At 50.1% G+C, this 22,367-nt stretch overlaps 1 protein-coding gene across 1 annotated transcript in view; it reads right to left on the reverse strand.

The window, feature by feature from the left end:
• Positions 1–22,367, reverse strand: part of LOC103253411 (cilia- and flagella-associated protein 54) — a 125,465-nt gene that overhangs the window by 97,494 nt on the left and 5,604 nt on the right. The window contains exons 4-10 of the mRNA XM_021709194.1: positions 21,040–21,192; positions 17,183–17,270; positions 16,698–16,907; positions 15,371–15,437; positions 8,932–9,114; positions 6,516–6,602; positions 2,142–2,264 (exon numbers count right to left, since the gene is read on the reverse strand). Coding sequence (XP_021564869.1) covers positions 2,142–2,264; positions 6,516–6,602; positions 8,932–9,114; positions 15,371–15,437; positions 16,698–16,907; positions 17,183–17,270; positions 21,040–21,192 — 911 coding nt within the window. The remainder of the gene's footprint in view (positions 1–2,141; positions 2,265–6,515; positions 6,603–8,931; positions 9,115–15,370; positions 15,438–16,697; positions 16,908–17,182; positions 17,271–21,039; positions 21,193–22,367) is intronic.

A 22,367-nucleotide genomic window follows, 5' to 3' on the forward strand; every position in this document is an offset into this window, starting at 1 on the left:
TCCTTCTCCCCTCTCTCCTCCTCCTCACTCCCCCCCCCGTCCCCTCCCCCACCCCCACGCGGCTGACCCTGAGGCTCAGCCTCTCACTTCTCTTCTTCAGGAGCCTGGACCAGGGGATCTCACAGCCTGTCCAGGCCCCAACCCCCCTCCCCACCGAATTCCAGAGCCCTGTCTGCCAGGATCCACCTAGCACAGCAGCGCTGCTGGAGCAGGTCCACCTCCAGCGGTGCTGCATTCCCCAGGTGGGACACTGTCTCGCCCTGGACTCCTCTCTCACCATCAGGGCAGACGCCTGGGCTCTGCCCCAACACCGGAGCTGGCGGCTACTCACTCCCCACGCCCACCATGGCCCCAGCGCCCTCATATCCCAACCAGATCACTCCAACAGCCCTTCGGCTGGTCCCCTGCCCACCCCACAGCCTGTGCCCAGACAGCTAAGGCAGCGTCCTCTCCAGTTAGTTCCCATACCCCGCCTCTCTGCTCTCGGCACCAGCTGAAGGCCCAAGCCCCCAGCCTTGAGCAACACCTCCTTCCCTCTTGCTGCCTCGATTGGCCCTGTAGCACCTTGTGGGGAGCAGACTCGCCCCCTGCAGCGCCTCCCCCAGGCCACCTGGAGAAAGCTGCGCCCACTGCCGGGCTGCCTTGGGTCCCTCCCTGGCGGTGGCAGCCCTCCCGGGCCGCGACCCTCTGCCTTGTACCCCACTGCACCGCGCCTGGAATGGGGCCGACCTCCAGGAGGCGTGCGAGGCTTGCTTTTCAGCCAATTCAAGGCGAATTTTATGTATAAAGTGCAGACCGTCCTGGACGGGAAAAGGAGAGGCTGCTGGCTGAGAGGCGAGCAAGAAAATGCTGAGTTGGCCCAGGGAGAGGGGGCGCCAGCCCGCGCCTCAGAGGAGGACAGAGTGGCCATCAACTGGCTCTGCTCTCCCCACACCTGCCTTTCACCTTCCCCTCTCATCTCCCTCTCCCCGCCTCTCTCTCTTTGTCTCTCTCTCCCTCTCCCCCTTCCTCTCTCTCTTTCCCTCCCTCTTTCTCCCTCTCCCTATCTCTCTCTCTCTCTCTCTCTCTCAGCTCCATCTACACACACATATGGGTGTATACACCGGCGTGCATGTGCACATACATGTATCCGCCTGTTCCGCGAATGTCCCTGCAGGACGCTCTGTTGAGGCCTCAGCCTCACCCTATTGCGGCAGGTGATAACGTGTACTAGCCACCTGGAGTACGAGGCAGGCACCTTCCAGGGATAACTCTCCGGGAATAAACACACCACAAGCCAACAGAATGTCCGAAGTCCCTCCCAGGGGCTCTCAGTCCTCCAAGCTGGATCCACGGGCACGACACTCAGGTCCTGCCTGAGTGTCTCCAAGTACGTGCGCGCGCACAAGCGCGCGCGCACACACACACACACACACACCAGGCGGATGGAAGGTGGCTCCTCCATTTCCTTTAATTCTGTCCTGCGAGGTCCAAGCACCCGCCTACAGCAAGGCTGCCAGGATCCCTTGGTCACCATGAAAACCAGATGGGAAGGAACAGCTCAGTCTGACCTAAATTAGACATCAACTCCAGTATGCGTTTCCAAGGATGCTTCGATGATCCAGTTCACAAGTACTAATTAAGCAAGCCAGGTAAAACTATCTCCTACAATAAAAATGTTTTAAAACTGGACAAAATGGAAGAGTGTTCCCTCCTCCCAGAAATCAGAAGAAAGTTGAACAACACATTCCTAGTTCTGTGGTGCAAAGTATGAAGATAAAAAATACTCAGATAAGCTAGAAGGGCTACTTCGATTCAGAACGTCACCCAGAAGTGTGTGATGAGAACCAACAGTCTACGAGGCCGTGGCTGATAAATGTGTCTACGGAGACTGTCCGTGATGACCGTTACACAAAGCAGCAGGCAGCATCCCTGAACCAGAAGCTAGCGGGACAAGCCCACTCCAAAGCCGCTGCCTCCCCACGAGCCCCTTCCGCTCCAGACCTGACACCCACAGGACTCCGGGTCCCTGGATGGAGGCAGGCTTCACAGAGGCCGGAAGTCCCAGGGGCCCGGGGCGCGCTCTGGCGGGAGTGCTCCCTCATTCAGGAACGCGGACGCAGAATGCACAGCAATGACTTTGAATGAAATTAGCCAGTTACCTTCGTTTTCCCAGTAGCTTTGCAGCCAGTGGATATTGCACAGGGCATGTTTCTTCCATAAAAAATCTGGGACAGCTCATGAAAGGCCTCAGAAAAGAATCCCAAATCTGTAAGAACTTCTACCTGTCAAAGTGAAGGAAAATGTGATTTTTAATTAAACAATTGGTTTCACTTATCAAATAAACAGTGTGAGACAAAAATCATCAACTTTGTGAGATCCGAAGTTTCTGGTTAATGTGGGTAACGCACGGTGAATTGACGTCCACTGGACACCCGTGGACAGAGACGACGTGTCTGTGGGTCCACTCACATGTGCAGTGGGCCAACACACCGACAGCAGCGAGCGGTGCTCAAGCAACGTCTGCCCAGTGTTGCCCACTTCATCAAAGTGAGCGACATTTCATACTGTGGTAGCCGTGGAGAAGTTACGCACAACAAATTTGTCTTTCTGTTCCCATGATCAACCATGGGTTCAAAGAAACACAAAACAAAAACGCTCCCGACGTTCTTCAGCACTCTGAGGATCAAAGTCAGCAGGAGACTAACTCCACAGTATGTCAACACAGGGACAAGTGTTCATCTTCTTGTCCATAATTGAGGGACGCTGTCCACGTTACATGCCTGTATTTAACAGGATTAATCAGCCGATAACTACACATTGTTCGTGGCTTGCTTTGGATGCAATCCAGCAGGACTATCAATCAGGAAGTCACAGAAGGAAAAGGCAAGCTGCTGTGTACGGGCATCCATTCCACATGTCCATGGAGCACCACGTCACCACACCTCTCGGAGGCTGCATTCCATTGGGAGCACACTGAGCTAATCAGAGTGGCCCACGAAGAGGTTCACAGCATGAACCTGAACACAGGGCCCTAACAGATGCTCTTTCAAGACTGTGATCGGGAAGGAGTCCCCGTGGAGGAGAACTTCAAAGAAAGATGGGGTGACGTTAAGGGGAGGACACGAGAAAATCTGTACGACGTCATGCAGAGGGGCTTGAGAGCAGGAGGAGGTCAGGAGGGGGTGAGTGGCAGCCAGAAAAGGCCAAGTGGAGCCCGGCGACCAGGGTAAAATGGGGCCGGATGACCAAGGACCAGGGTCCAGTGGGGCCCGCGACCATGGCTGCGAGTCAGAGGTGTTTTGGAGGGGGACAGTGGTGACGGCTGCGCATGGCCGGTGCCACCGAGCTGTGCACCTAAAGATGCTTACGGTAGTCACGTTTAGGTTCTGCATATTGTGTGTCAATGACAGAAATTGATTTTTAAAAGGAGGTTATTGGGGCGTCCTGAACAGGGCAGGGCCTGGACCTGACTTGAGCTTGAAAGCATGCCGTGACTTTGTAGAGAACAGAGAAGGGTGGATGTGGAAGCAGGGACGCAAACGCGAGCTGGATCAAGACGTGGAGACACAGACCAGAGGAGGAAAGCAGGGAGCCCGCTCGCCCGGCGTCTGACTCCCTGGTTTCCCTTCAGTGCTCTCTCGGGAGTCAAGGGTGGGGAGTCAAGGGTGTTTACATTTGAAAGGAATACACAGAGGTGAGATCCGGGAAACCGGACAGGCACACAAATGAGCACAAGGCCAAAACCCTCGCCCGGCCTTCGCCCCAGGCAGCTCCTACCTCTACCCGGCTCTGCTCCTGACGCAGCTCCCGGATCCAAGTCCTGCCATGAATCCGCCTCCCCACCCGCCGGCGGGGCCCACGGCTCTTCTCTGTCTCTTACGCTGCTCGAGGGGGGCTTTCAGCAGCCCCCGAAAGCCGTGGGCACAGCACACGTGGCCCTGGCCTTGGATCTCTCCAGATGGCGTCCTGCAAGACTCCTGGTGGCCACCTGCCTCTGACTGACAGGCTGGAGCAGGCCGGTCCCCCGCCTGACCTCTGACCTCGCAGACCCCTCAGCTCCTCATGCCCAGCCCCCACATCTACCTCCACGGCGGGGATTCAAGATGGACCCGGAACCCCATGCGTGGCACTCGGCGCACTCGCTGTGGGGTGACAGAGTCACTCCCCAGAAGCCAACACATTCCCCTTCTACACTGGCCATCTCTGCCTGCAAGACTGCAAGGGGGTGCCCTTCCCGCTTCCTGTTCGATGACGCCTGCTCTTCTCAAGCCCAGTCCGTCTTGTCATGCCACACCCCGTCTCCCCCAGGCCCCACTTTCTCATGCCCAGGGACCTGGGTGACCTCCTGGATTTGGGTTACTCGCGTGGCGCTTGTAGACGGGGGGTGCTCAGTATACAACTTAGGTTGAAGCAATAAGTACCTACCAAGTGCTTTTTATGTGATTTGCCACTAGACACCACAGGAGTGGACAGTGGACACCTGGTAAATGTCTGCGGTGTTAAACTCAATTCAATAATTAATTATGGAATATCAAGCATGGGAATTTATTACTTGAGACACTTTAGGGAACTAGAAGATGAATAAGATACAGGTCATAGCCTCAAGAATTCTGCAGTGTTAAAGAAAGCACTGTTTAAAGAGAGAGAGAGAGAGAGAGAAGAAAGTTATATGCCATCTTTTTAAAGTACTGTTGGAACACATGAGTCCAGTGATTCGGAGGGGACGATCCAGAAATTCCCACGGTCGCTAACAAATGACTTATTCGCAAATGAAAACACACAAACGGTCGTCGCCAGGGCCCCCTCAGGAACGTCTTCATCTGGAAATGGATCGGGAGGGACTATCTGGGTCTGAAGACACTGACCCCAGGGCAGAGTCTGGGTGGGGAGAGCAGCTCAAAGGGAAGCCTGGCCTCCCCTCGTAAGAAACGGGAGGGTCGGGGAGGGAAGGGAGGAAGGGGCTTGTCCCGAAAAGGGAAAGGGGCCAGGCCGGGGGCCCTGGCGCCCCTTCCTCCTGACCCCAAGGGCTGACAATGCCCGTCCGGTCCAGCCCCTCTTCAGCGGTGCCAAGCTGGTAGCCCGATGTCGCCCTGGAGGGAGGGGTCACCCCGTGGACAGACGCACAAACACTGGAGGTCAGCGTGCGGGGCATCATCAGAGCTAGCGTGGCACCGTCACCAGCTGGCAGCACCGCGGACGGCCCCCGGATGGGAGGCCACAGTATGACATGAAGGCCAAGAAGCATCTTAAGCTCAAGAAGGACAAATACTCTATCTTCACTTGCTTGTGGTGCCTCGACTCAAAGGTCCCGGCCTTCCCAATTTTCAGGAAAGTCCGCAATAGAAGCACAGGCCTCGGGGGAACCAGCGGTGTGTGTGTCACGCGTGAGCGAGTGAGCGAGTGAAGCATGGAGCACTGGGGCCGAGGGCGCAGGACCGGGAGCAGACGCACTGGGCACGGAGGTGACCCCACAGACACAACTGATGTGGCAGGCGTGCGCACCGGGCTGATGAGGAGGGCCCGCAGGAGGACCCGGGCTAGAGTTTCCTGCACTTGGGAGTCTGTTTGGGCTCGTTAGTTCAGCTTCCAGAGCACCAAAGAGCTCCGGATACCACGATATCCCCAAAGGCCCTCAGGAGAAAACTGGCAGAAACTTAAGAACACCGGCTCCATGGTCTCCTGGAAGCCAGGTCTCAGCGGGGTGACTTCCAGGCGATGGGGCCGCGCAAGCCGTGTTTCCCCAGGTAGCCCTTCCTCACTTCACCGTGCCCCAAGCACGGAATGATCCAAACCTGCCTGGCTCTTCCTCTTATTTTATTTTGAGGGGTAAGTTATATTTGTGTCTGCTCAGCACCACAAGCACCAGCTTATCACCGTGTTGGGATCAAATGTATGCCTGACCATCTAGAGGCGGGACCCCCCAAAATGGAATGACCTCGTGGAGGGTGGGCCCCTGGCTGTTCAGGCTTCCCCCACTCGGCGAGTGTTCTGGGAACCCATCAGCATCCGTGGACCAGCTAGCACTGTGGTGAGAGGCTGCCTTCGGCTTCAGTGAACTTTTTTCTTTCTTTTTTTTTTGAGATGCAGCACATTTGCCCATTTCATGATGGGTGATTTGTGCGCGCACCTGTCTACACTGCACTGAGCACTCGGCAGTTTTTGACCAAAAAGGGCATGAGCCCCCCATGCCCGCCCCTCCCGATTTACCTCGAATCTCACCCCGAATGACTTTTTTTGTCTCCCCAGATGACAAAAGTCCTCAAAGAGAAACATCTTGCCCATGTGGAAGAGGTGAAACAAAAGCAGCAGCAGCACTAAAAGGCATCCAAACTGATGAGTTTAAAAACTGCATTGAGCAGTGGAAAAGTCTCAGTCAATGTATGGCATCAGAAGGAGAGTTCTTTGAAGGTGACTGAAGCTTAAACACGTAAGAATGAATACTAGATTTTTATAAATAAATTACCTTTTTTTGGTCCCCCCTCGTATATCCTCAGAACCCAGAGTGTCACATGTCTTCAAAGCCTGTGGCATACCTTGAGGAGTCTTGCTTCTAGGCTCCTGACTAGGTCTTGGCAAATTCCAGAAACAAAATATTGGTACAATGCAAGGAGAGGCAGAACCTGTCAGGAGAAAAACACTCATTGTTTTCAAGTGTATTTTGCCAAGTTAACAGCGTAATAATCAAATTTAGCCAACTATTAAATGCAGGGCATGTTCTGCAAAGTACTGACTGACCACCCATGCTGGGAGACTACACTGTGAGGTTTGAGTGACATGGTCGCCTGGTACGTGATTCATGATGTTACCAGAACTTGAAGATGCCATCAGAGACTGGGAGGTTCACCTAGATGACAACTGGTGCTCCAGACTTAGGGTTTTCATCTCTTTAAGCATGAAAAAGTTAAAAGCCAATTTGTCTTCCTTGAAAAAAATTAACTCAACATAAATGTAGGAATCACTGTGGCCTTTGGAAAATGCCTAGCAAATAAGCTATCAAACAAGTGCAAAATTTAAAGCAAAGGACTTCAGTCCATGTTCCCTTACTAGCTTCTGCGTAATCATTCTGTGTCAGATGCTATTTATCTTCAATTAGGATTTTTCTAGCAGCAAAAATACTTACCACATGCCTATTATGGTTCAGGCACTGTTGAATGAGAACAAAATCGAGCAAGAACCTGCCTTCACACAACTTACATCCCACTGGGATAAAATCCAAGCAGACTTCACATGACATTTTTATTTTCCTAGAATTAAAATTCCTCAGGTCCTCGATTGCTCTTGAGCCTCATGGAAATATGTGAAGGCTTACACCATCAACAGTTCGGGTGACCTGGCCACCACCCACCCAGAGACAGGAGGAGGGGACAGCTGTGTCCACTCAGGCCTGCAGCTCCTGCCGCTGTCCTGCCCAGCTGAGGGGGGGCTCAGAGAGCCTGGGGAGCACACTCTCCAGTGAGCAACTTCCCAGGGTCCCACTGCTCTGTGACCCACAGCAAAAGTTATAGTGGACAGGAGTTCCCTTAGCCGCTGGGCTTCTTCTGGGGAAGGTCAAGCGACACAAACGGGGAACTGTTTACTTCTTGCAAGTTCAGCTGGGGATCCCCTAATTGTCATCCAACCTGCAGCTGCTAATAGCAACAGCTTTTTAAAGGGATCAGAACTGGTGGTAAGTGATTTCAAACATAGTACATTTTCTATAATTATGCCCTATAAACATAGCATAATACCTTTTTATACCATTAATGCAGCACAAAACATTGAGTTGGCGATTGCTTTTGAGGCTGTTTCTTTTCTTTAGTGGGTGATAAAAACACACCATTTTATTGCTGTCAGTTGCTCAATTATTCACAAAAGCACTCTCAATTTCTTAAGCTTTAGAGAAAAAAAGTCTCATTTCTTTTCCAACTCAGTGATGATATGCATTATAGATGAGCATGACTAAGCAGCTAAAGGTGACCCAGGGGATGGAACTCTTTTTTCAGTCCAGAAATGAATCCCTTTAACAGTGAGAGGAGACCATTTTGTTATTTCTTAATAAACAATCTCTTGCCAGTCTGCCAAGTGTTAAAGTCATTAATCAACCTCCTCACTTTAACACATGGTTTTATAGCATAATAATTCATATTGGGGGCAATAGAGAGAAAGAGCTGAATTTAGAACAACAAATATGCCAAGAGAATGGAAAACAATATATGGAAAGACAGAAAGTGGGCATGAAAATTATGCAGAAAAGGGAAACAAACCAGATAAGAGAAAGAACCGATATGAAGATGCCAAGGCCGAGAAAAAGAGATGCCAAAGAAAACAGAAGAAAGAGCAAAGAGGAAAGAGACAGGAGATAGGAGGGATGCAGAAAGTGACCAGCTGTCAGGACACTAATTCATCTTTAAACGGCTATAGCTCCAAATTCACGGTCTACGCTGTGATTCTTTTCCAGAAGGGAAGGATGGCTGCATCTGGGTTTCTGGGTTTCCTTGAACAGTATGAGACGTCTGCCATTTATCTCACGGTTATTCCTGAAATGCACCTTTGACCACGGAAAGACAAGAGACACAAGATAGACTTCTCTCAATGAAGACACAGGCTCATCGTTTTGCTCTTGAGATAAACTGAAGGACTTGGTGTCGTGAGCTCCAAGCACACCCAGATCCCTGAGTCTGAGGTCAGTGACGCATTCTGGCCAATTTCACCCAATGTCTTCAGGAAAAAAATATAAAATAATAAGAGTAAAAAGAGAACAAGATCAAAGAGATGCTGCTTTTGTATCCAAAATGTGAAGAAAGAATACCTATTAATGCATTTTAATCTGAAGTACAGCTGAGAACCCAAAATATGGAGAGTTTAACGGTTAAACAAGAACTGACCAGAAGAACGTTAGCAAAATCTGATGCGTGTGAGATACGTGAGCCTCGCTGTGATTACAAAGCGTGGGCTTTAAGGATCACTTACGATCAGATCATGCTTCACAAAGTGCAGCTCACGGATCACATAATACAGACTCGCGACCACAGAGCAGAGGTCAGCCCGGAACCTGTCGGAGAAGAGCTCCAGGCCAGGCAGGAGTTGGCTGACCTCATACTGCGCGTAGGAGCGCTCCACGGTGGGGTGTGGGAGCGTGGTTCTGAGCAGGCCCTGGAAGTGAGGAAAGGGAAAGACATAGCCATAAACTGCATTTTCAACGATGAAACAAAAGTAAATAAGCACACACATTGCTTTCCAAAGAGCCTCGTATATGCCCAGCACACCGTACTCTGTAACCACAGCACCGGCCACGCATACACATCACGGTGGCTTCCACGTGCTGTCACCACTTGAGACAAACTTTTTAAACTCCTTGGAATTTGGATACTTATTCTTTTCTTTTCTTTCTTTCTTTTTTTTTTTTTTTGAAACCTCAACATCACTGGAGCACTTTATTTCTCAGACATTACACGCTCCTGGTGTATTATTTTCAAAGAAATTATCATTGCATTAAATTACCATTTGTTGGGGGTCAATTTTACATTAAATGCTTCTGGTAAATTCTTTATAAACATTATCTCACTTAATGTTCATTTAACCCACCCTTAGAAGGAAGGATTATTACCTCACAAATAAGTTATATAACTGAGGCTTAAACAATTAATTTATCTGAGGACACACAGCTAACAATGGCAGAAAAAAGAAAGAAAATCACGTAAAGGAAGAAGGGGCACACCTCATAAATGAGGGTACCTGATCTCAAACCAGGCAAAGTGGGGACCAAAGTGCAGCCCAAATTTTACCTACACAATGACCACTAGTAGATCTAACCCTGAACTGTACCCCACAACTTTACAATAAAAATAAAAGAAAGTCATGTTTACTTAACTCAAAAATCTATGTTTTTCCACTATTCCAACCTCTAAGTAGGGGAAATGAAAACTTATTTCAGAAGTCTAAATCAGGCAGAGGTAATTACAAACTTTTAACTGTGTTTACTGAAAAGATGACTTGTTTAATTTGCCCAATATTTCTTGGGTAATCTATGTGACCAACATGGCACTAGGTGCTGGGGAAACAAGATGGACACGCAAAATCCAGTTTTGCACTTAGGAGTGAATGCTTCTTTTGCTGTCTTACTAGTTAACATTTCTTGATGGCAAATGCATTATTAAATTATTCTAATGTATGTATCAGGAAGAATTTCAACCCATTTGCTTAAGGTTCTGGAGTATTCTATTCTAAAATACTATATAGTTGTTGGCATTTTCAATTTCACAAATTTGCTTTAAAATCTTACACAGAACTAACAAGCTTTTAAAGTAAATCCTAAGCTAATTTTTATTTTAGATGCAGTATAACTGAGAAATTACATTTCTCATTAAGCAAAATGTTTGTTTTTTTATTGTCTTCAGTTTTTTTTTCCTTTTCTTTTTACTTTTTATTTTAAATTCAGGGCTAGGCCTACAAATGACATTGTACAGGTAAAGTTTGGGTCTTACTTTGGTCCCCAGTTCCTGGTTTGAGATCAGGTACCCTTATGGATGAAGTGTGCCCCTTTCCCTCCTCTGGCAGTTTCCCGCTACTGCCAATTTCTTTCTCATAGTATTATGATAAATGTTCAGGGTCTGCTTATGAGTGAGAACATGTGGTATTCAGTTCTTGGCTTCTGTGATCGATCACTGAGTATGATAGACTCTAAATCCATCCAAGTTGCTGCAAAGTTCATAATTTTGTCCTTAAGACTGTAATATTCTATCATGTATATGTACAAAATTTTTTATCCAGTCCACTTTCAATGGGCAACATGGTTGGTTCCATGTTCCTGCTATTATGAATAATGATGCAATAAGCATGCATGTGCAGGTAACTTTTTCGTAGAGTGATTCGAGTTCCTCCGGGTATGTTTCCAGAAGTGGGGTTGCTGGGTCATATGGAAGGTCGATTTTTGGATCTTCTAGGAAGCGCCACACTGTTTTCTGCCGAGGCTAGCCTAGTTGGCCCTCGCACCAACAGTGTGGCAGTGTTCCCTTTGCGCTGCATCCTCTCCAGCTTTTTTGAGTTATTGGTGATGGTCATCCTGGCTGCAGTTAGGTGGTATCTCAGTGTGGTTTTCATTTGCGTTTCTTTGATGATTAGTGAGATTGAACATTTTTTCATGTATCTGTTGGCTGCTCGTATGTCTTCTTTTGAGAAGTGTCTGTTCATATCTTTTGCCCACTTTGTAAAGGGATTGCTTTTTTCTCCCCCCCTTTTGGCACATTTGAGTTCCTTGGGGGTCCTAGATGTTAGGACTTTGTCAGCTATACAGTTGGCAAATGTTTTTTCCCATTCCATGGGCTGTCTCCCCTCTCTTTATGGTTACTTTTGCTTTGCAGAAGCTTTTCAGTTTGATGAGGTTCCACTTGTCTATCTTATCTCTTATGGCATGGGCGCTTGGAGTTTTGACCAGGAATTGGTTGCCAGACCCAATTTTCATAAGGGTGTCTCCTGCATTTTCTGAGGTTCTTATAGTTTGAGGTTTTCCGTTAAGATCCATTGGGAGTTGATTTCTGTGTATGGTGATAGAGGTTCTGTTTGAATCTTCTGCATGTGGTCAGCCAGTTTTCCCAGCACCATTTACTGAATAAGTTCTCCTCTCCCCAGTGGTTGTTTGTGGAGGCTTTGTTGATGATGATTTGGTTGAGAAATTGAGGTTTTGCTTCTGGAATCTCTATCCTGTTCCATTGGTCTATATGCCTGTTCTTGTACCAATACCAGGCTGCTTTGATTATTGTAGGCTTATAATAAAATTTAAAATCTAGAAATGTGTTACCACCCACTTTGTTTCTTTTGCTGAGGATTGTTTTGGCTATTTGTGGTTGTTTATGTTTCCATATGAATTTCTGTATTGTCATTTCCAGGTCTGAGAAGAATGATGCTGGCATTTAACGGGTATTGAGTTAAATCTGTGAATTGTCTTGGGTAGGATGGACATCTTAACAATGCTGGTTCTTCCAATCCATGAGCACGGAATATTTTTCATTTGTTTGTGTCATCTTTGATTTCTTTGAGTAGTATTTTGTAGTTCTCATTGTAAAGGTCTTTCACTTCTCTGGTTAGGAAGATGCCAAGGTATTTCATTTTTTGTTGCTGTTGTTGCTATTGTAAATAGGATTGTGCTTTTCTCTGCCTGTTTGCTGTTGGTGTATGCAAATACACGTTGATTTTGGACCTTGAGACTTCGCCAAAGTCCTTTTTCAGTGCTAGAAGGTTTTTGACAGATTCTCTTGGATTTTTGAGGTATAGAATCATATTGTCAGCAAAGAGGGATAACTTAACTTCCTCTTTTCATATTTAGATGCCCCTGTTTTCCTTCTCTTGTCTGATTGCTCTAGCTAGGACTTCCAACACTATGTTGAACAGGAGGGGTGAGAGTGGGCAGCCTTGTCTTGTTCCAGTTTGCAGGGGAAATACTTTTAATTTTTTCCATTTAGCAATATGTTGGTTGTGGGTTTATTGTAGATGGCTTACTATTTTAAGGTATGTTCCCTCTATGCCCAGGTGTTCAAGAGTTTTTATCAAGAAGGGATGCTAGATGTTATCGAAAGCTTTTTCAAGATTTTTTTGAATCGCCCATTTTCTAAAGCGCTGTCTTCAAGAACAAGGAGCAGCAGAAGATGAAGACTGCAGTGTGCGAGTCAGGCCAGACAAGCGTCCCGCATCCCTGCTCCCCCCCCCCACATGCAGGAGGTACACAAGCGGAAGGAGACAGATTTGCAAAAGCCACGTGAGAAGCTGTCACGACTCAGATCTCATAAACCAGCGGGTGCCTCTGACACACAGACAAGATCCAGCCTTCAAAGCAAGCAGGACCTTCCATAGACTGAATCTCAACCCCCCCAGGACATCTTGCATACTGGATCAAAGCTCCATTCTTCCTCAGTGAAGTCAAGCCACTGTTCTGAGGACGGCACACGCCTCTTCTGTGGCCTCAGCCCTTGTTTCACCTTCACTAGAAGATCCGTTTTGTGTCATGTAACCATGCAGAACTTAATCTAGAAACGAGGTAACCTAAGATCACACAGATGGGCTTCACCCTGAGTAAGTGTGACCTTACCAATGACAGGAGGCTCAGTTTCCCTTTCTATAAAGCTCCTTCTTCCAAAAGAGAAAACTGGCGGTGAATACTAAGGTGAAGGTGCCATAGGCATTAGGCCAGTGAAAGAAAGATGGGCTTGTGATAGCCAATCAAGGCATGAGCTGGTCTGCTACTGAGGGCTGTATGAATATGATAAACAAAAGCACTGTTGTTAGGGTTAAAGTTAGGGTTAGGGTTTAGGGTTAGGGTTAGGTTTAGGGTTAGGATTTTGGTTGGGGTTAGGACTTGGGGTTCAGAGTTAGAATTCGCTGTTGGTTTGGGATTGGGATTGTGTTAGGGGTTAGAAGTGAGGGTTAGGGTTAGGGATATGGTTTCGGTTAGCATGTGGTTTATGTTGAGCTTGGGGCTGTTGTTAGGGTCATGATCAGAGTTAAGGCTAGGGTTACTGTCAGGGTCAAGGTCAGCATTAGGGTTATGATTAGGTTTAGAGTTTGGTTTTGTGTTAGGGTTAGGGTCAATTAGAATTGGGGTCATTGATCAATATGGTTTAAGTTAGGGTTTACAGTAGTGTTAGGTTTAGGTGTATGGTTGGGGTTAGGTTTAGTGTTTGGGTTAGTGTTAGGGTCAGGGTCAGGGTCACGATCAATGCCAGGGCCTCCCATTGGTCCCACTTTACAGGGTTTGAGATCCGATCTCCATATTGACGTCGTTTGTTCCTCCTCCCCTATCAGCTTCCTGCTACTTCCAATCCCTTTCTTGTAGTATTATGATAAAAATCAGGGTCCACTTATGAATGAGAACATGTGGTACTCAGATCTTTTGTTCTTTGATAGGTCACTGAGTATTATAGACTTTAAACCCATCCAAGTTGCTGCAAAGTTATATATTTTCCCTTCTTTATGGCTGCATAATAGTCCATCATGTACATGTACCACATTTTTTTTTACCCAGTCCTCTTTCAATGGGCAGCATGGTTCGTCCCATGTTTTTGCTATTGTAAATAATGCTGAAATAAACATGTGTGCAGTTGTCTTTTTCATAGAGTGATTTGAGTTCCTCCAGGTATATTCCCAGAAGGGGGATTGCTGGGTCATATGGAAGGCTGATTTTTTAGATCTTTTAGGAATCACCACATGGTTTTCCATCGTGTTTGTACTATTTTAACTCCCACCAACAGTGTAGAAGTGTTCTGTTTTGCCTGCACCTTCTCCAGTATATTTGTTTGTTATTGATGATGGCTATCCTGACTAGAGTTAGGTTGTATCTCAGTGTGGTTTCAATTTGCATTGCTTTGATGATTAGTGAGCATTTTTTTCATGTACCTGTTGGCTGCTCATATGTCTTCTTCTAAGAAGTGTCTATTCAAGTCTTTTGCCCACTCTTTAATGGGGCTGTTTCTTTTTTTCAGTACATTTGAGTTCCTTGTAGATCCTGGATATTAAGCCTTTGTCAGATATACAGTTGGCAAATATTTTTTCCTGTTCTGTGGGCTGTCTCCCTGCTCTCTTGATGGTTTCTTTTGCTTTGCAGAAGTTTTTTTGTTTGATGAGGTCCCACTTGTCTATCTTATCTCTTATGGCATGAGCATTTGGGTTTTGACCAGGAATTGGTTCCCAGTTCCAATTTCCTCAAGGGTGTTTCCTGCGTTTCCTAAGATTCTTATAGTTTGAGGTTTTACATTTAGGACTTTGATCCATTTAGAGTTGCTTTTTGTACGGTGGTTAGTAGGATTCCTGTTTCATTCTTCTGCATGTGGAAAGCCAGTTTCCCACCACCATTTACTGAATAGGTTCTCCTCTCCCCAGTGGTGGTTGGTGGAGGCTGTGTCAAAGATGAATTGGTTGAAAAATTGAGGTTTTGCTTCCGGAATCTCTATCTTGTTCCCTTGGTCTACATTGGTCTATAAACGACCATGAATAGCCAAAACGAACAAACAAACAAAAACACCAAAGCAGGAGGTATCACACTTCCAGACTTTAAACTTTATTATAAGGCTACAACAATCAAAACAGCCTGGTATTGGTACAAGAACAGAGTTATGGTGTGAATGGCCATACCACCACAGAAAACACACTGAAGGGTTGCCTGAAATGCAAACAATCAGGGTTGTGGTTAAGGTTAGGGTTAGGGTCAGGGTTAGGGTTAGCATTAGGGTTAGGGTCAGGGTTAGGACTTGTGTTAGGGTTAGGATTAGGGTTAGGGTTAGTGTTTGTGTTAAGGTTAGGGTTAGTATTAGGGTCAGGGTTAGTGTCAGGGTTAGGGTCAGGGTATGGGTCAGAGTCAGTGTTAGGGTTGCAGTTAACGTATGAATGGCCACGCCACCACAGAAAACATTCTACGGGTTACCTGAAAGAGTAGTGCAGACAAAAGGCAGCAGTCAGTTCTCTTTCCAACATCCAATGATTTTATAAATCTAAATAAGCACAAGAATAACCCACTGATTTTAGTACTCTTCCACAAACATTCTGATATCTGTCTTTAGACATATATCTAGAACACCAAAAATACAATAAAAAGGTATATATTTATTAATGAGAAATATATTAGAAAAGTTCAAAACCACCCATTTTCCTAATACCTATGCATGATTACTGGAAATATTTTCGTCTGTTTCCACCTAGACTTTATTCTGTATGTAGTTGTACACATGTAGAATGGCACACATAAGTGCATATTAAGGCTAGAATTATGCAATTCATATTCGTTTGTGAAAAAGGTTTCCATTCACACCCATAATGAACTAATAGGAAAAAGTCAGCCTTGACATGGGTCTGCCTCTTTCCTGCATGACACTTCTAAGGCATGCTACTTGCTTACTTCCCCGGCTGAAGACGCTGATTTTCTGCGGCCTTGAGACTGCTAACAAGAAAAGCTTCCATTTTTATTTTCTCTGTAGCTTCCGGGTGTGCAGGCTTTGCCCGCTGCCCCTGTGGGTAGCTGACAAAGTGACCAGCTGGGAAGGAGCCCAGGCCACTGTCCCCACCACGCCTCCTAAATGTCTCCTGCTCACCAAACACTTCCGCCACCTGTGAGTGCTGGTGCTCTGTAGACCATGTGTAGACCGTGGCTAGAGACAGTCACGTGTGCGTAGACGTGACTGCCATGTGTGGTGGCCTGAGTAATGCCCTCGAGGATCGGCATGTCCTGATCCCCAGAACCTACGAGCAGGTGAGCTTACAAGGCCAACGAGAGTCTGCAGATACGGTCACAGGGAGGCTCATCACCCACCACCAGAGACAGAGACTCGGAGACCGGACAGCCGCCACCTGCCTCCAGCACTTGCGGTCACGCGCCCCTGTCGTCTGAGCCCCGGCTGGCCGCCCTTGGGATGGCAGCCCCGGCACGCTGTGCAGAGTCAGTGATGCCTGTGGACTTAGGCCACACCGGCCCCCTCCCCGCTGCCCTTCCTCCTCCACGCCAGCCACTCTTCACACGTGCTAGCTCTACAAGCGGTGACGGAATGCCAGCCCCCGGTCAGGCGCCAGGACCCATTGGTGACTGAACAGATGCCAGGGCCACTCAGGGCGTGGTCCACGAGTGTGGCCATTCGGGGCGGGCTGTGTCACAGGACAGGAGAGGCTCGTGGACAGGGGCTGTCCCAAGCGTGTGCCCCTGCAACCCCGTGTGGGAGACCCGACACCTGGGAGCCGGTGGGGCCCCACGCGGCACTCACTGGGCTATCTTGGCCGACACAACAGCTCCTTGCAGGCAGCCCCAGATGCCGACCATCGACAGGAACGCCTCGCTGTAGTCCCGGGAACCCGGGACCGTGCGGCTGCTGGCGGTGCTGGCGGGGGCCGGGCCCAGCTCCTTCCAGGTCTGCAGCACGTCTGGCTTTCTGAAGATGTCATCGAGAGCTTGACACCAGCACTTGAAAGCAGCCCTAGGATGGAACCAGAGCCGCACATGCGTTCCTGAGACCGCGTGACACCTCCGCGGGGACAGCCAAGTCTGCCGTCCACACGGAGGGTGAGCCCACGCCACTCACTCCCTGCGCCCGGCGACTTCTCTCAGGCAGCACTTGGGGACCCAAGTGCAGCAGGGTCGTGCGACTAAAGAACTAAGATTCAGGAAGGATGGTCTCTTTGCAATCATTAAGGCCATTTTCAAACAGGCAAGCGAGACACAGGCCGGTCCTGGCGACTCTCAGCAATCTACCTGTTCTTCCCCGCAAAGATGAGAAGGCTCCCGAGGGTGTGCAGTGCCTGGACTTTCAGGCTTCTCTGATTGCTGGCCTGGAGGACATCTGTGTGTTCAATCAAGTAGAAGAACAAATGTTAGTTCCTGGAAAACGTTCTCTGGCTATTTGCAAGAATAGCTTAAACAGCATTACTCCTTCACTTTGTAGCTTGCCATAAGTGAACGGCAAGGTGCCAGGGCCTCAGGAGGTCACACGGTGTACACACAGAATGAGCAAGCCCCATTCCGGCTGAGCAGAGAGAGAGAGACCAGGGCTAACCAGGAGGCTTCACGGAGCCTGGGATGGAGGACTCGTGGGTAGAGGCAGTGAGGAGAGACACCCAGAGGCACATGGAGAGCGGCCAGCATGTGAGGGGATGACGGGGGTGGCCACAGGGCTCAGAGGTGGTGGTCAGACCCTCTGTGGGAAGTGTGGCTGTATCCCAGCGCGGGGAAGGCGCCAAGGGCTTGCTGCTTAGCAGACAGGTGACAAGACCACGGCGTACCTGACTTCCCCTTTACCTGAATGCAGAACACATCTCTTTGGTATCATGTGGGTGTTCTGTGCAAGCATTCGGGGACGTGCCAAGGCGTGCAGCAGACACGAGGCCCTGGTTCCGGGGAGAGGGTGCTGCCTCCTGGAGAGTATTTTAGAAAACTGCAGGAGGCTTTGTCTGATGCTGCATCTCCTGGTAACTCAGGTTGGGACGAAGAAGCTGGCTGCCTGCAGGGCACAGTAGCTCCCCCAGGGAAGGAAGGGACAAGAAACCCGCTTGCAGTGACCTGGGCCTGGCATCTAACTGTGTTCTGCTCATTCGCAGGGTATCTTTGCATGTCTCTAATGTCCCGAATTTTCCAGAAATGCAACCACTGTAGAGCTCTGTTTTGTTCAGAACTTGGCCAAAACTTGTTTGCCAATTTAGAAAATCGTGCCACAAAGCTTAAGTATCTGATAATACCTGAGCCACCAGCACAGCACGTCTGCGTAGTGCAGGTGTCGAGGTCGGGGTGTCTGACTCCGCCTGCACACCCTCCATCGCCCGCGCGCCTGCACACTACACGCAGACCCTTTCAGTGTACGCTGATTTTGTTTTCAGGCTCAATTTTTATATTTAGAGCGTCACAGTGATTGTTTTCAAAATGCCACATGTAAGAAGACTTTATTAAGCATCGACTTTCTTTCAGGAAGGAAAGGGGAGGTTATAAATGTCTGTTAGGAAAAAGAGGGGCACCAGGTCCCTGATCAGGGCTAAGAATCCTCGTAGGCAACCGAACCTGCCAAAACACCAAAGCAAGGGAAGACAAGGAGATGGACCAGCTGGGCCAGGTCTCCAGACCCTCGTTCTTATCCCCACAAGGGCCACAGTCCCGTCGAGGGATCACACGGTGTGGCCTGAGCCCTCACGGGCAGCAGCGGGACAGGAGGGGCTGGAACACCATGTCCCCACCACCTGTCCCTGCTTGGAGTATGACCCCCAGACTCCCAGGCATGCACCCCCCATCCTGCTGTGAAAGGTCACACTCGGGACCAGACACGTCTCCATGTGAATGCACAAGATCGTAGCACCATCTTAGAGACCCCCCGCCCCATTTTACTAGTGACCCTGGGATGGAAAACTCAGACTGAAACAACATCCCGCCATATGTAGCATCCTGTCTCTCACCTAGCTTAACTGCAAGACTTTCTCTTCCCTTAACCACAAGCCTTAGTTACTCCCTAGCAACATCCACCGCAAAAATCCCCCTAGCCCTACAGCTGCAGGTGGGTTTCAGCTTTCCGGAGCCCCCCCACCCCCCCCCCCCCCCCCCACTCCCAGATTCCCGGGCTTGGAATAAGCCTGCGTTGCTGTGAAGCCGCCCCCTCCCGTCTCTCCCTTCCTATCTGCTCGCCTTCTTGCCCTGGCAGCGCAGGCAGCGAGCCGAGGCGGACCCACCGATGGTCTGGCGGTAGGAGGCCAGGACCAGCCCCAGCTGCGAGCGCGGCAGCTGGCTCTTCTCCACGGAGCTGAACACCCGGAAGTGCTCCCGCGACAGGTCGGGTGGCGCCGGCCGGTGCATCTCCTCCGTCCCCAGGCAGAACTCCACCTTCCCCAAGGAGAACTTGGGGTTGTTGATCTGGCCCCTCTCGCCTAAACTCGCAAGGAAGTACAAGCCAAAGTCAAACGGAGAAGGCAGCGCGGAGGCGGGAAAGGCAGAGGCCTGGGAGGGGAGCGGGCAGCTCCGCCCCGGCTGGGCCTGGCACACCCTGAGGGCCGCTGGCTCCTGGACCGCGGCTCAGGGCCCGCCCGAAGAGCCCAGGGGTGTGTGGACGGGCTCCCGGCCGTGCTTTTGCGCCACAGCACTGCAGGGAGGTAGGCGGCCCCGAGAACTCTGAGGCCACCCTGCTGCCTGTTGGGAGTCTTAGGGCTGAGTGGACCTCAGATCTACTTTTGATTGATGTTTGCTTATTTTAGAGCTGTGGGTACGGGTGAGGCTTTCTACATGAGTCCACTGCGTGCAGTTGAGGGCCAGCAGCAGCCTCTCTCTCCGACCGTGGCCATGGGCCAGTCTGCCTTTCTATACAGCTTCCTGGAAGACGCGGGTCTGCCTCTGGGGCAGAAACCTTTGGGGTGTGACAACGCATCGGGGATTCCGGCCTGAGACAGAAACAAAGAGGAAAGGACCTGTTCCGAGAACAGAGAACACGCGGGAAACACACTCCAGGCGAGGTGTCAAAGCCACAGAGAGAAGCTAACACCGACTTTGGCGCCTGCACCCCGGGGGACGGTGCCGGCGGACCCTTTTGGGCTTTCCTGTGAATGTGGTGTCGGGTGAGATTCGGAGCAGGCTGGTGTGAGCCGTTCCTAGGGCGCGAACGTGGTGTTTACCCATGCCCTCGCCCATCATGAAGGCAGGAGTCACTGAAAGACGGTGAAAGTGGCCGGAGCTCACCCAACATGGAGCCCGTAGACAATACAACCAAGCCTGCAGCAACAGGTCCTAAACAGGGCGGGGGGCGCGGGGAGGCGCAGAGACGAGAGGGCAGCAGCTGCAGCAAACAAGTCAGTCCAAAAACAAAAACAAAACTGCCTCTGGCGGGGCGGGTTGGCTCAGGGGAAATTGGAAAATTACCTTAATGAGGTATCTTACAATGTATTTCAATAACTTCATAATGACTTTAGGTTTATTTTTTAAGATTACTCTTACTAATCCAGTCAATTTGACCAGCAAGGACCCTAAAAACGATTAGGCTTTGTTTTGATGTGAAATAACCAGCCTATATTTGAGTGCCTTCTTCTCTGGGCAGCTTCTAGCCACGCAGGGTCCTGCCTGGCTTGAGTTCACAGACGGAGAGACTTCAAGAGAAAGAAAACAAATAAACATAGTGCATCCAACGAGGGTGAGTGACTTGGTTCAAGCTAAAGGCACTCTCGAAGGTCAGAATCTCTGGGATTAAGAAGAAATCTTGTTAATGTGTGCTCTAAAACGCATCCATTTCTCTGACACGGGCAAGGCGGGGTCTTGGTAAAAACTCGGTGTGACCCAATCCATGGGCTTAGGAAAGTGAAACCAGAAGTCACAGCAGCATGCCCGCAAGGAAGCCACAGGAACACGGAGGCACAGCATGGAGGGTCCTGAATGGCACCTCCATTTCTGCTGCCCTCAGGGTGGCGGGCTGCACAGAGGGCATGAGCGCGGGTGGCTGGGGCTGTGCCTTGGGGGAGGAAGGGCAGGGGGCGGGCCACCACCCCGGAGAGGGCCAGGGCATCGGGCAGACATCAGGGGAGAGGAGGGCAGAATGGGACGTCTGGGGTCCCCTCCGAAAGAAAGATTCAGGGAAGCAAACAAGCTGGTACCTTGTGTCTGTGCAAGCAATAGCGAAAGCAACTTCCTGCTGTGTCGGATTGATCGGCTGTGGTATTTGGATTTTTCCAGCGTCTCTCTGAAGCACCTCAAGGTGTCGGTCACGTCCACGGGCACACAGACCAGCGCCTTGGCATGGCTGTATTCTGAAAGGGCGGAGGAGGGACAAGGATGAAACGGCGACCCAAGCCAGGCAGGGGCGGGCGAGCTTCCAAGCCGGAGGATGTCCTGGTCCCCCCTAAAGTTGCTTCATTCAGAGCCCCCAGATCTGCAGCCGGTGTGTCCACACGCTGATCATTTTGTTCCTTTTGGTGCGTTTGAAAGTTCTTTTTAAAGGAAACTTGGAGAACTTTGGATTCTTATGAAATGCAAATGACTTTAGATCTTGCCAGTCTTCTACTTCTCCTTTTGCTGATCAAAAAAAATGGAGTAATCTAGTCTTTTGGGGAAGGATCTTCAAAGAAAGGTGTCTCGGGCAAGAAGAAGGCGGAAACTAAGAACTTGGAGCCAGGCAGGTGCTCCCTGCAGGGAGGAAAAAGCCAGGTCCAGGTTCTGGAGGGCAGGAGGGGAGGCCGGGGGGCACCAACGCCGGCCTGGGGATGCCAGAGTGGGAGCAGGGGAGCTGTCGGGGGTCCAGGCCTGGGAAGGAGAGGGCAGATGTGTCGCCCATGTGGGCAGGCCCCGGACAGGAGAACACGGGCGGCAGGACTGAGCCACAAGAGGATGGGCCGACGTCCTTCACAGGCTGACACGCGGAACGAGCGCCCCGGGCATCAAAGGGCTTGGCTGCCGAGCAAGGCCCGGCGATGCTACTGTGGAGGGGAAGGGGTGTGACCTTTGCCCTCAGGAAGCCACAGTCTAGCGGAAGAGGGGCGAATTCCAAGCGCTGAGGAGGAGAAGCCACATTTGCAGGGAGGGTCTGGCTACGGACAGAATGGAGGGAACGGCAGAAGAGCAAGACCCGCCAAGAGGAGCTGGTAGGCAGCGAGGCCACGCAGGCGAGGCCGGCCAGAGTCCTGGAGCCTCCCGGGAGGAAGAGGGGGGGGCCTCACGCCCCGAGCGTGGCTCTGAGTGGGCACCATCGCCCTCTTGCTCCTCACGCCGCCTCCTCCCCAAGAGGGACGCGGAACCACACGACTGCCTCTTCTTCCACGTGACGCCTCCTTCCTCCAAGCTGCGCTGCCAGAAACAGTCCAGACGGGCTTCTCATTGACAGCAAGCAAGCGAGGACATTCCCGAACCTTCCCTTGCGCTCTCGCGGAAACACGTGCCGCGGTAAAGCCAACAGAGCTGCTCACACTGACTGTGGAAATGGAAGTTG

The sequence above is a fragment of the Carlito syrichta genome, unplaced genomic scaffold (assembly GCF_000164805.1).
Source record: "Carlito syrichta isolate Samal-C Ts95f unplaced genomic scaffold, Tarsius_syrichta-2.0.1 Scaffold67297, whole genome shotgun sequence".
Lineage (NCBI taxonomy): Eukaryota > Metazoa > Chordata > Mammalia > Primates > Tarsiidae > Carlito > Carlito syrichta.